General features: G+C 34.9%; 3 protein-coding genes across 6 annotated transcripts; 1 reads left to right on the forward strand and 2 right to left on the reverse strand.

The window, feature by feature from the left end:
- Window positions 1-2,677: 2,677 nt before the first annotated feature.
- LOC106438489 (calcium-dependent protein kinase 4) lies at window positions 2,678-5,185 on the forward strand. The gene is given in 7 exon segments (NM_001315882.1): window positions 2,678-3,215; window positions 3,819-3,962; window positions 4,048-4,200; window positions 4,286-4,401; window positions 4,467-4,634; window positions 4,714-4,938; window positions 5,027-5,185. Coding segments are annotated over 7 exon segments (1,503 nt in total).
- Window positions 5,186-7,165: 1,980 nt separating this feature from the next.
- On the reverse strand, window positions 7,166-8,121 carry LOC106438490 (gibberellin-regulated protein 3). The gene is made up of 3 exons (XM_013879659.2): window positions 7,873-8,121; window positions 7,712-7,766; window positions 7,166-7,541 (listed from the first exon to the last, which is right to left on the reverse strand). Exons 1-3 carry the CDS (start codon window positions 7,933-7,935, stop codon window positions 7,360-7,362), a joined length of 300 nt encoding a protein of 99 aa, XP_013735113.1. The 5' UTR covers window positions 7,936-8,121; the 3' UTR covers window positions 7,166-7,359.
- A 2,169-nt stretch (window positions 8,122-10,290) lies between these two features.
- On the reverse strand, window positions 10,291-11,870 carry LOC106438491. 4 transcript variants are annotated; one of them, XM_013879667.3, is made up of 3 exons: window positions 11,672-11,870; window positions 11,103-11,174; window positions 10,291-11,026 (listed from the first exon to the last, which is right to left on the reverse strand). In XM_013879667.3, exons 2-3 carry the CDS (start codon window positions 11,169-11,171, stop codon window positions 10,460-10,462), a joined length of 636 nt encoding a protein of 211 aa, XP_013735121.2. In that variant the 5' UTR covers window positions 11,172-11,174; window positions 11,672-11,870; the 3' UTR covers window positions 10,291-10,459. The 4 variants fall into 4 exon arrangements, with proteins under 4 accessions (XP_013735121.2, XP_013735116.2, XP_013735122.2 ...); XM_013879662.3 differs by having other exon boundaries at window positions 11,593-11,846; XM_013879668.3 differs by having other exon boundaries at window positions 11,589-11,827.
- Between the last annotated feature and the right edge of the window lie 534 nt (window positions 11,871-12,404).

Below are 12,404 nucleotides of genomic sequence, written 5' to 3' on the forward strand. Positions count from 1 at the left end.
CATCGATCATCAGAGTACCCTCTAATGGTTAGTCAAAGAAGCGGCCTCATTCTTCAAGAAGTGATTCCACACACAAACATGCGATCATCTATCATCAAATGACATGAGTTCATCAATCCTCTGCCAAATTTTTCAACCATGAAGTTTGTTTCAGATGCATTGGAACCACTCTCACTCAATGTCAGCTTCACCTTTCATATTACAAATCCGTGCAAACTTTGAAAACAGTCTGGTATCTTATGAGCACTTTCAGACAAGGAATTATTTTGTCCTCTAACTCCAACTTAAATGTAACAAAGTGGTGTAATTCTGATTGGCAACGTGTCCCATAACTAAATGTTCTCTTAACGGTTGGATAGTACAAGTTGGAGCATCTACTATCTCTTGACAAACTAAAAAACAGGACACCTTTTCATTTCGAGGTAACAAGAGAGCTCAATTAGATTAAAACATTACTGCGAAAGAAGGATCATGATCACACATAAGAAATGACAATTGAGTGTGAGAGCAAATCGGCTATTCTATCAGTCCTAATCCCACTTTTCAAGAACGGAAACAACATATTGAAGTTGATTGTCATGATGTTCAAAATGAGATTATAAAAGGAGTAATCAAGCACTTTCATGTGAGCACTCAGCACTAAGGATCAATTGACCGATATTTTTACCCATGACAATGAATAGAAAGGAGTTTGGTAGTTTCGTTTTCAAGTTGGTATTTCAAGATTTTATGCTCCAATTAAGGGAAAATGTATTGCAATATGTTAAATAGATAAATACGGTTTCGATATCATTTCTTATCATATTAGATTAGGGATCTTGTAATATGTATAAATACAATACTTTAAGATCCATGAAATACAAGTTGAACATTCTTTAATTCACTATTTGTCATAGTGCCAGGAAACAATATATTTTATTGAATTTAGAAATTAAAAATGATTAATCAAATGTTTCGGCGAAATTAAAAAGAAAATAAAACTTTAACATCGTGAGGTACACGTACATTTAAATAAATATGCGTTTGTTCTAGTGACCGGTATAGAATACATTGCATGTTCTGATTAGGATTAGCAAAGTAGACAACACGTCATACATGATATACATCATTGTCGTTTTCAAATTCTTCGGAAAGTATCTCCAATTTAGCTAAAACTTATAACTATACATATCGTATCGCTCACCAGACAACGTGTTGTCCACTCTCCACGACTTTTCTGTTTAATTGTCGAACATAAATTAACTATTTTTACGAACATTTTTTAGGAAATAAAAATAGTTGCAGGAACAATTCCACGAAATTTGCATGGAACAAACGAGTCAATAGATGATGATGAACTATACTATTTTTAATCATATTTTATCTAATAATTACTTTAATTATTTTCTTGATTCAGAAGTAAGTAGTATAATATAGTTCAAGAGATATAATTTCTAGCATATTCAGTCTTTCTAATATATTTATCAATATAGTTGTTGTCATTTTTCTTTTTTCTTGTATCAGTCCAGCGTCATTTCTGTATGAGTCCAAAGTCATTTATGTAGCCACCAATTCAATTAGAAAAAATAAGATTATTGATTTGAAAAATCTTGAGTTCAGACTTATTTTCAGAAGATATTAGATGGATCAATAAAGGAATCTTACAACATTTTATTAAATTCTTGTAAAATAAGTAATGTTTTGTTTTCCTAAAAAATCATATTGGCGAACTGACCATTTCCAAAGAGGATAAACTTTAGAATTTACGGTTTAACGGGTAACTAAAAGAATCAAAAAGAATATTGACTTCTTTAACATTCCTAAAAAAATATTGTTATTTATTAGGAATAGTTTTCTCTTTCCATTCATTCTCATTCCTTTTTATCGTAAAAAAATAAATGAACAAATTTGTTTTTTATTAATATTTTTTTTTGATAAAATATTAATATAAAACTGTTGTTGTCCTTCAAGTGGTCCGCGAAGCTAAGCAGTTTACTTTCCTTTCTAAACCCGTTTATAAGTTCCTTTCCAAACATTTTGAATACAGTTTTGTACACTATATTTTTTAGGTTATTATCTTTTTGTTAAAAATGCGTTATATATATTATAAAATTTATTCATAACATAACATGATCTACAAAAGATATGATATCGGTATTGATAGTTTTTCATCAAATACACAATTATATTCATATTTAAGTATGAAATATAACTATCAATCACCCGTTAGACCGTAAATTCTAAAGTTTATCCTCTTTGGGAAGGATCAGCTCGCCAATATAACAACTATTAACAAAGAGTTTAGTCAAAAAAAAAAATATAACTGTCAAATAATATTAATTTTTTTATTAATTTTTTTCAAATTCTATCAAATATAGCTACAATTGTCTTCACATCTCTTTAGCTATTAATAGTAGTAAATTGCATAAATGGCCCGTCCCTACCCCTCCCACAGTCCCAATCAATAGATTTATCTTTCACTCAAAGAAAAAATGTAAATGCGAATGGTCACGGGGTAATAATAAAATAATAATTGCATAAAGAAAGAGTCAAGCACATGGAGCAGAATGAAGGGTGGGTTTGTTTCTCGCCTCCTCTCCCACTCTTTAAACAAAAACAAAACAAAACAAAAACAAAACAAAGTCATCGTCTCCCTTCTCCTCCTTCTTCGTCCATCTCTCAAAATCAAAATCAGAAAATGGAGAAACCAAGCTCTAGACGACCTTCAAGCAGCGTCCTCCCTTACGAAACGCCAAGGCTCCGAGATCACTACCTCCTCGGCAAGAAGCTAGGCCAGGGCCAATTCGGGACGACCTATCTCTGCACGGAGAAATCCTCCTCCGCCAACTACGCCTGCAAATCGATCCCCAAGCGCAAGCTCGTGTGCCGCGAGGACTACGAGGATGTGTGGCGCGAGATTCAGATCATGCACCACCTCTCCGAGCACCCCAACGTGGTTCGGATCAAGGGGACCTACGAGGACTCCGTGTTCGTGCACATTGTCATGGAGGTCTGCGAAGGCGGGGAGCTTTTCGATCGGATCGTTTCCAAAGGGCATTTCAGCGAGCGTGAGGCTGCGAAGCTGATTAAGACGATTCTTGGCGTGGTGGAGGCGTGTCATTCGCTTGGTGTGATGCATAGAGATCTCAAGCCTGAGAATTTCTTGTTTGATAGTCCCAACGATGATGCTAAGCTCAAGGCTACCGATTTTGGCTTGTCTGTCTTCTACAAGCCAGGTTTGATTATTTTTGCTTCTTGATCCAGCAAAATGGTTTCTTGATTGGTTGAGAGCATTGTTAGGGACATGTTTTCTTTGAATATATCTTTCCCTATCAGGCTTTGACACTTAAATTGATTGCTTTTCAAGAAATGTTTTGTTACGTTTCTTGATCGAAAAAATGGTTTCTTGATTAGCTATATTATTGCCTCTTGTGTTTCGTTTGTTCATTGATTGCTTCTTGGTTAGAAACCGTGTTGGTTGAGCAATATTAGGTACATGTTTTCTTTGAACAAATCTTTTTGAAACTTTATCTAAGATTATGTGAATCCATTGTAGCAAAAATCTTCATCATTTCAGATGTGAAACATGTGCGTATTTAGTTTCTTGATCCAGAAAAGTTGCTAGACTTTGATAAAAATCGGATCTTTGTTGAATGGGTCAATTCAACTTTACTGCTTGAGCATTATTGTTGGGTGACTTTTTGTTGAGATAACAAATGAATCCCATCCAGTCAAAATGCTTTATTAATTAAAATGTGTAACCCATGCTTATGCATCAATGCCTTTAGAGCCTGTTTCACTGCCTAACCAAACTATCATTATGTTGTTTATCTCTTCAGGGCAGTATCTGTATGATGTAGTGGGGAGTCCGTATTACGTTGCACCCGAGGTTCTTAAAAAATGTTATGGACCAGAGATAGATGTGTGGAGCGCTGGTGTTATCCTCTACATCTTACTAAGTGGTGTTCCTCCTTTCTGGGCAGGTAAGTTTATAAAAAGAAATTATCTTTGTTGCTATAACGAATCACCTACACTACTAATGCCCCTATTTTCTCATTTGCTTTGCAGAAACCGAGTCAGGAATCTTTAGACAGATTTTGCAAGGGAAGTTAGATTTCAAATCTGACCCGTGGCCCACTATCTCAGAAGGTGCCAAAGATTTGATTTACAAAATGCTTGACAGGAGCCCCAAGAAACGCATCTCTGCACATGAAGCATTGTGTAAGCTATTGTTAATGATTGTGTGTTGTTGTTAGTTAGTTCCTGTAAGATGTAAGAATTGATTTTTACTCTGATGATATATTAGGTCACCCGTGGATCGTTGATGAGCAGGCTGCACCAGACAAGCCTCTTGATCCAGCAGTCTTGTCACGACTAAAGCAGTTCTCACAAATGAACAAGATTAAGAAAATGGCCTTAAGGGTAAAGAATTAACAAAGTAATAGAGTTTTTATTCTCCTTCTTTAATATCCAATCACATTGGTTAGGTCATCGCTGAGAGGCTCTCGGAGGAAGAAATTGGTGGTCTGAAGGAACTGTTCAAGATGATAGATACAGACAACAGTGGAACAATCACCTTTGAAGAGCTTAAAGCTGGCCTGAAGAGAGTCGGATCTGAACTAATGGAATCAGAAATCAAGTCTCTTATGGATGCGGTAAGGCTCTCTTTTAATTTCTCCACACAAAAGATGTTGTGCTAGGTTCTCACGAGGCATGAACTGGTGTGTTTGGCAGGCGGATATAGATAACAGTGGGACGATAGACTATGGTGAGTTTCTAGCAGCGACATTACACATGAACAAGATGGAGAGAGAGGAGAATCTGGTGGTTGCGTTTTCATACTTTGATAAAGACGGTAGCGGTTATATCACCATTGATGAGCTTCAACAAGCCTGCACTGAGTTTGGTCTCTGTGACACTCCTCTTGATGACATGATCAAGGAGATTGATCTTGACAACGTAAGGACAAACCTTCATGATATATTACAACTTTGTCCTTTTTTCTTAGTAAAAACTGATGCACATACGATGCTTTGGTTTGGTATAGGATGGGAGGATTGATTTCTCAGAATTTACTGCTATGATGAAGAAAGGAGATGGAGTTGGGAGGAGCAGAACCATGATGAAAAACTTGAACTTCAATATAGCTGATGCTTTTGGGGTTGAGGAAACTAGCACTGCTGAAACTGATGACAAACCAAACTAAATATAGGTTTTGGAATTGAGAAATGAGGACCCCTGAAAGGAAAATTGAATATTTCATCTCTCTGTGTTTTGGTTTTGTTTTTTACTTATTTTTGTAGATGATAATGTGCAACTTTCTGAATTTTGTTTTAGTATGGATTATTTTTGCTTCATCATTCCCTGCCTTCATGAAGTTTCAATAAAAAAAACTTTAATATTTGCACTATGAATAATTATTGTGGTGTAAGGTGTTATATTATGTTGGCATTTCAATTTAATTTGTGACTTTATTTTTAAACCATTATCAGTTGATTAAGACCTTCAAAGTTCATAAGCATACATATAACTGTTTTGCATGAGACGAAAGTCTCTCTCATTGTCAGTCAATGTTGAGAAAATATAGCATCTTTTAACATAAAAGTGGTTTTTGAATGTTAGTTTCAAGGTTGCCTTGTGTTCTTCTTTGCTATGTACTCAATCTTTAGTGTATATGATCAAAATATCCTGATGGAAACTATAGGAATTACTAAACTAGGAGGTTTTGGGAGATATTTAGGACTGCCTAAAAAAATTGGTAGGAAGAAAAATATGCTTTTGAGTACATTAGACAGAGAATTAAGAATAAAATGGATTAGCTGGTACAATAAATATCTCTCTCAAGCAGGCAAAGCAGTGTTGTTGAAGGCGGTGATTACTGCGTTACCCACTTATTCAATGTCTTGTTACATGCTCCCAAAAAGATTAGTCAGAGAGATTACAACTTATATGAAAAGGTTCTGGTGGTTCTCTGTTAAAGATAAGAACAAGATTGCATGGGTAAGCTGGAGGAAAATTACAAGATCAAAAAAAGATGGAGGATTAGGCATAAAAGACTTGGAAGATTTCAACATGGCACTGCTAGCTAAACAAGGATGGCGTCTGCTAAAGTATCCTCAGTCATTGCTAGGTAGAGTCTTCAAGGTCAAGTATTATCGTCATACAGATTTTGTAGAGGCCAGGAGTTACTCCACGTCCAGCTATGGGTGGCGCAGCATTATACAGACACAAGGTCTGCTTCAAAAAGGGATTAAATGGGTAGTAGGCAATGGAAAGGATATTTGTGTTTGGAAGGATCAATGGTTAGGCTCAAAGCCTGCTACAACTCCGTGTATGTGAGCTCTTAACTGAAAAGACTACGGAATGGAATGTCCAGCTAATCAAGAGTGTTCATTGACCAAGATGTAAGTAATATTCTTCGCATACGGCCTAGCCTCTTCCATAAGGCCGACATATTATTTGGTCGTACACAAAAAACGGTCATTACAGTGTTAAGTCTGGATATTACTTGCAAAGACAGACCACAACCCAAGAAGTTCAACAAGATTATGAGGCAACAGAAACATCTGAGGAAGTTAAAAAAAAAATTCTCAGAGATATGTAAACTAAATATTTCTCCAAAAATAAAGACTTTCTGGTGGAGAGTTGCTCATAACAGCTTACCTGTTGCAGACAGGGAAGATGGGCACAAAAAACAGAGGATTGGTGCCAAGTATGTGGAGAGAAAAATGAAAAATGAAACTCTTAATCATATGATGTTCCACTGTAGAGTTTCTAGAGAAATATGGTCTCTGGCTCCCACTACTTTTAAGGTACCCAACGAGGAAATTTATCTTCTTCAAAATCTAAATAGTATCATAAGAGATGTGAAAGAAAACAAGGAGGAGATATTGAGCTTTTTTATGGGTTGGAGAACTGGAAAAATGAGGAATGACCTGATTTTCCAGCAAAATAGACAACATATTTTACATGGAGCATTGCGTGAATGTCAATAACGGAGAGAGGCGCTCCAGCTCGCAAAACAAAGTACACAATCGGATAGGGAGACAATTCCAAAAACTAAAACCATAGAAGAGGTACATTTATGATATTTTTTCTTTTCGGATATAATATTGAGAAATACAGAAAACATAAGTCTCTTATCACTCATTTTCCTCGCTTGCATCTTTACTCTAGTTTGCAATAATTTTGAAACTTAAGTAGCTCTAGATTTTTTTTTTTATAAAGGATTTAAGTAGCTCTAGATTCTGCACCAGTTAATGCAGCATATAGGAACTCTAGAGATTACAACAGTAAAGGATCGATTCAAAAGGTAACACTAGTGTCTATATTATTCAACAACATAACATCCCACGATTCCGCATACATCTGTGCATAGATTCAAGGGCACTTGAGGCGGCCACCGCGAGTGGTAATGGAGGCGTAGCAAGGGCATAGATGATGGTTTCCATGTGTGCCAGGTGGTACACAGTTGCATCGGGAACAACAGCTGTTGCATGCTCTCAAGCAAAGATTCGGCCTGGACGATTTGCTGCATCTCCCTTTGCATCTCCCACTGCAATCTACACGTGTACATACATACATATGTCAAAAGTATAAACCAAAGTGACTAGTTGCCACAGAGACAAACGAACAACATTGGTTATTGCTGACGCTATCGTTGATCAGTATTAGCTGCAGTTTAAGCTATTTACGCACATAAATATACTTTATACGTGTTAGGTTTACGTACCGATTTTAACAGCACCTTCACTGCCTTCTGCACCTTCAGCAGCGTGAACATGAAGCTGAAGAGAATGATCATTCATCAATACCATACACACATAACTTAAGTATTAATATGATTCAATTATATCAAATGATTCTAGGAAAATAAAAGACATAATGTTGAACCTCATATGTGGTAAGGCAGACAAGGATAAGCAACATAAGCAGTGTCGTCCGAAAGATTGCCATATCTGAAAAGCATGCAATTTTGACAAAGCAGGATACAAAACTATTTTCAATTCTCTTCTATATTGTATTTCGGCTATATGTGTATGGTAACTTCCTTGGAATATTTATAGCGGGTATCCAATTATTATATTGTTTTAAACTTTTTGTTTTTATTATCACTGAAAAGCATTTGATAATCCACACATTTTCTGGTCAGCAAATAGTCCATACATAATGAGCTGGATGACCGTGGTTTCTTTTAGCTACATACGATAATGAACTCTTTGGAACGTTTTGATTTAAAATGAACTTCTCTTCGTTCATCGACATCAATTATCGATTAGTGTTACTAAAATTTATTACTACTTACATTACTCGTTCATGTTAGATATAAATACATATTTGTTTAATTATGTGTCTACGATTAACTAAAATGTATAAGAAATCTAAGATTAACTAAAATTAACTTTTTGTGTACATATATAACATGGACATGTTAAATCGAATTTGTGTACTGTCTGCGGGAAGACATGTGGTTGGAGATGTAAGTGTACTGGCAAGTGCGTGGTGATGTGGAAGGATATGAACATGCCAGCGAGGTGGAATTCACATGGTACATAGGGGCGATCTATCTCGTTGAAAAGGGTAAAGTCCCATTTAATGAGAAGAATTGGTGGCAGCAGAAGAGCAACGCTCTCAAGTGTTTTTTAACACACATCATACTATTTAAGCGTCCGCCCTTTACACGTGTATCATGTATATGCAATTTGTTTTGTTTTTGTTCTCTTCTCTTTTCTCCAAAAAGAATTTGAATCCAGACAAGTGTTTTGAATAGAGACAAAATGAATCTTATTGTACAAGAACAGTTTTGACATTTATCAAATTATGCAAGGAAGAGCCCTATAAATTTTATGTAAAAGATTAACTTAGAAACAGTATTATTATATAGTATTAAAAATAAATATTAATACATTTTATAAAATTTGGTTTTTTTTGTAATTAGATGCCCAAATTCATCTATCAAACATGTATATCAAGTTCTATAAACGTAGTCTTTAAATTAACAGTGTTCATAGTTGATTCAAAATTTGTTTGAAACATACTCAGTCACATATACAATTTTATATATTTAAAATTATTTATGTAGTAATGAATATATAGAAAAAGAATAAGGAAAATTATAAATTGTTTTAGAACTCATACAAATAGTTTATCAGTCTTTAAAATATTTTATTTTTTTATAAATGATTAAAAGTTTATGACTAATATTATAATTTTTAGAAAAACATTCAATCTTCGTTTTCCGAACTTATAGATGATTTTATTATGCTTTATAAGTGATTTATAAAGATTTTAAAATTTTCTATCTGCATTTATAATCATCTCTTATAATTCTTTGTGAAATTTTTATAATTAATTTTACAAGATTTTATAAATAATATTTAAAATATTTATCCATTTTAGTTATTTTGTAAAATTTTCTAAACTTTTAATAAATTAGTTTATAAGATTTTAGTGAAAATACCTCTCAACTAATTCTTTTAATTTATATCCAAAATTGACATAATTATAGATATAGGGTAACATATATATAATTGTTTGTAAGTAAAGTTTATTATGTTAAAATATTAGTTACAAATTTATTTTCTGATTCAAAAACAACTACAAGATTTTAACAATAAAAATTTTAAGCAATTAACTATGTAATAATTTTTATACTTGCCGGTCCTCAAACATATGTTTTACCAACACATGATACACATCTGAACAAAGAAATGTATAGTATATCTTTAAACCGTTAAATTTATAATCTTAACACCAAAATATTTTGATTACTAAAAAGTGTTTTAGATTTAGAAACCAGCTTTGTTGTAACCAAAATTTCATTCATGAATGATATTTACAATTTAACAAAAAAAAAACTCTTTTTCTTTTGTCACAACGAAATTCATTCACTAAAATGGGTCGAGGCCCAAAACCAAACAAGAGTTAACCCACTGGAGGATTTGCTATAGACACATACGAAAACACTTTTTAGCTAAAGCATCCGAGAGAAAGTTTTCATATCGTGAGATATGAGAGAAACAGAAAGAACTAAAGCCGGATGAGATTGATCGGATGTCACGGACTCACAGATGATTTGTCCCAAGCTGCGTCCTTCTTACATGATATTTGGTTGTTGAATATCGATGTGTCTGTGGGATTACACACTTGAAGATGAAGCTTGATCGATAGTCACATAATCAGCGGACGGTTTCTTGTTTCCCTTCACATTCGAAGATGAAGCTTGATCCATCTTAGAACCAACAAATATACTTCTACCAAAGCCCATATTACTAATCGATCACACACAACGAATCTAGCGATACTGCCAAGAAAATCGAATAAACATTCTAATTCATCAAATAAAAATTAATGTGTGATTCATCTAAGTACAAGCATTCACATTGGTCCTTCAACCATCAATGCTTGTTTATTTCAGTAGCTGTAACGAAACCATAAGATGGAGGAGTAGATACAAACAAAGAAACGAACTAGTGAAAGACTAAAACCGAACCCAACACCGAGTACACTGAGCAATACAATCTCCTTTACAATCCACATTGTACCCCAACACTTTCGGGTTCCGAAGCAACAGACTTCGCAGCGACTTACCCGTAATCCCCCATTGATTTTCCAAGATCCCAATGTTGGGTTTCATCTCTTCTTCTAAGCTGCAACCAAGTACTTCCGGGAACTTCTTCAGCACTTTGTGTACATCTTCGTCTGACAAACCGAGACCTCTAAGGAACTCAAGCACATGATTCAAGGCTTCCACCTTTGGATTCTCCTTCACTCGCTCTTCTGTCCAGTAGGGCGAGTGGATATGACCAAACGCTTTTCCTAGTATCTTGTCTTGCTCCTCTACGCTGAAATCAAAACGAGACAGAGCTTCTTTGCATTCTTCCCATGTCTTCGGCTCATCACCAGAGGTTTCCACTTGCGTTGGTGAACAGACCACTATCCACTTGTTTCGTGGGCCACGAGATGTCCTTACTCCTCCAGCCACACCATGATATGACAAGTTCAGTCTCAATGGTAGAACACTACTAGTGCATGTTACAGAATCACCCTGCGAAACAAAAGCAATGTATGTCAAAAGGGATTTAAGAAAAGACCGCGAGAGGATTGTTAGCTCGATTACGTACTGCAGAGTGTCGAAAGCATTTGGCAGGACCCAATGTAGCCAAAGGGGAAGCTAAGGAGCTTCCTAACATCTCCTGTTTCAGTAAACCAAAGAAATTCCAAAATAAATCAGTAACTCGATGCACAACAAATGTTGGTATCAATTGGTATAGCAAGATAAGTGCAAGCTAATAGTAACCTAAGAGGTGAAAGTCCTCGACCACAAATGGGCTTTGAACAACCATTCAAATCTAAGTGGAAGCATACTTAAAACATTGTTAACCAAAGCTCCCACATCAAAGGACAAAACATGCACGAACATAATCTAAAACAGAACTGATGAACAGAATCATTCTTCTCAGTTTCATAGAATCTAACACAATAGCAACACTAGCCGACAAAATTAGATTTGTGTTTAAAGCAATTCAGAAGCCTTTTGTAATTAAAAAAAAAATCCCAAATTTCGGGAAACCGTAAAACTCAGAACTAATTGGATTCAAGAATCTAACTTTCCAAAAAGTACAGAATTGAGATTGAATCGACGATCGATAACATCAACGACGCAAGTCAGAGGCTATTCATGATCGGAGACCTGGACTGCGAAGAAACTATAAACTGGGTCGCGGGCGAACCAGAAACAAACACTGAGTCAGATATGAAACCGTTGGTATAGAGAAGGTTAGGTGAACAGGTAAGAGAAGAAGGAAGAACCAAGCATTGTTTGGTTCAGAGAAAAGAAAGGTCGCTTTCTGAAATTGCGTCTTTATGCTGTATCCAACAGTCAACTGACACCAGAAACGTTAATAGTGTTTTCAAAACAATTTTAGACCGGCTGGTTCAACCGATTTAATTGTGATCCAGACCCCAATCCGGTTATGTTTTCAATTTATACCAATACGCAACGACCTTGTATTAGTTTGAAAAATTTCCTATAATAGCTCTTTTTAATTTATTTTCATAAAAAAAAAATTAGAAGAGAAAAATATACAGTTGTTCAAAAAAAAAGAATGAAAAATATATAATTGTACTGGGTCATATTCTAAACTAGGTAGAGATCTGCTTGTTGTGAATGGTGAAATTATAGCGACATTAATATAAATATGTAGAATAGTGATGGATTTTTTTGCTATGGTTACTTTCTTGATTTAATTCTTTTTTTGGTTTTTGGCCCCGAAAAGAATTAGAGGCATCCGAAAACAGAATTCAAGAGAAAGAGAAAGAAATAGAGATAGAGATAGATACCAAACTAGTTAGCAAACAAAGAGTGTGTTTTTGCTTTGATTAATATTTTATTCAAATTTCTCTTTGATAGTGGATAACAGAAG

This window comes from Brassica napus, chromosome A3, assembly GCF_020379485.1.
Source record: "Brassica napus cultivar Da-Ae chromosome A3, Da-Ae, whole genome shotgun sequence".
Classification (NCBI taxonomy): Eukaryota; Viridiplantae; Streptophyta; class Magnoliopsida; order Brassicales; family Brassicaceae; genus Brassica; species Brassica napus.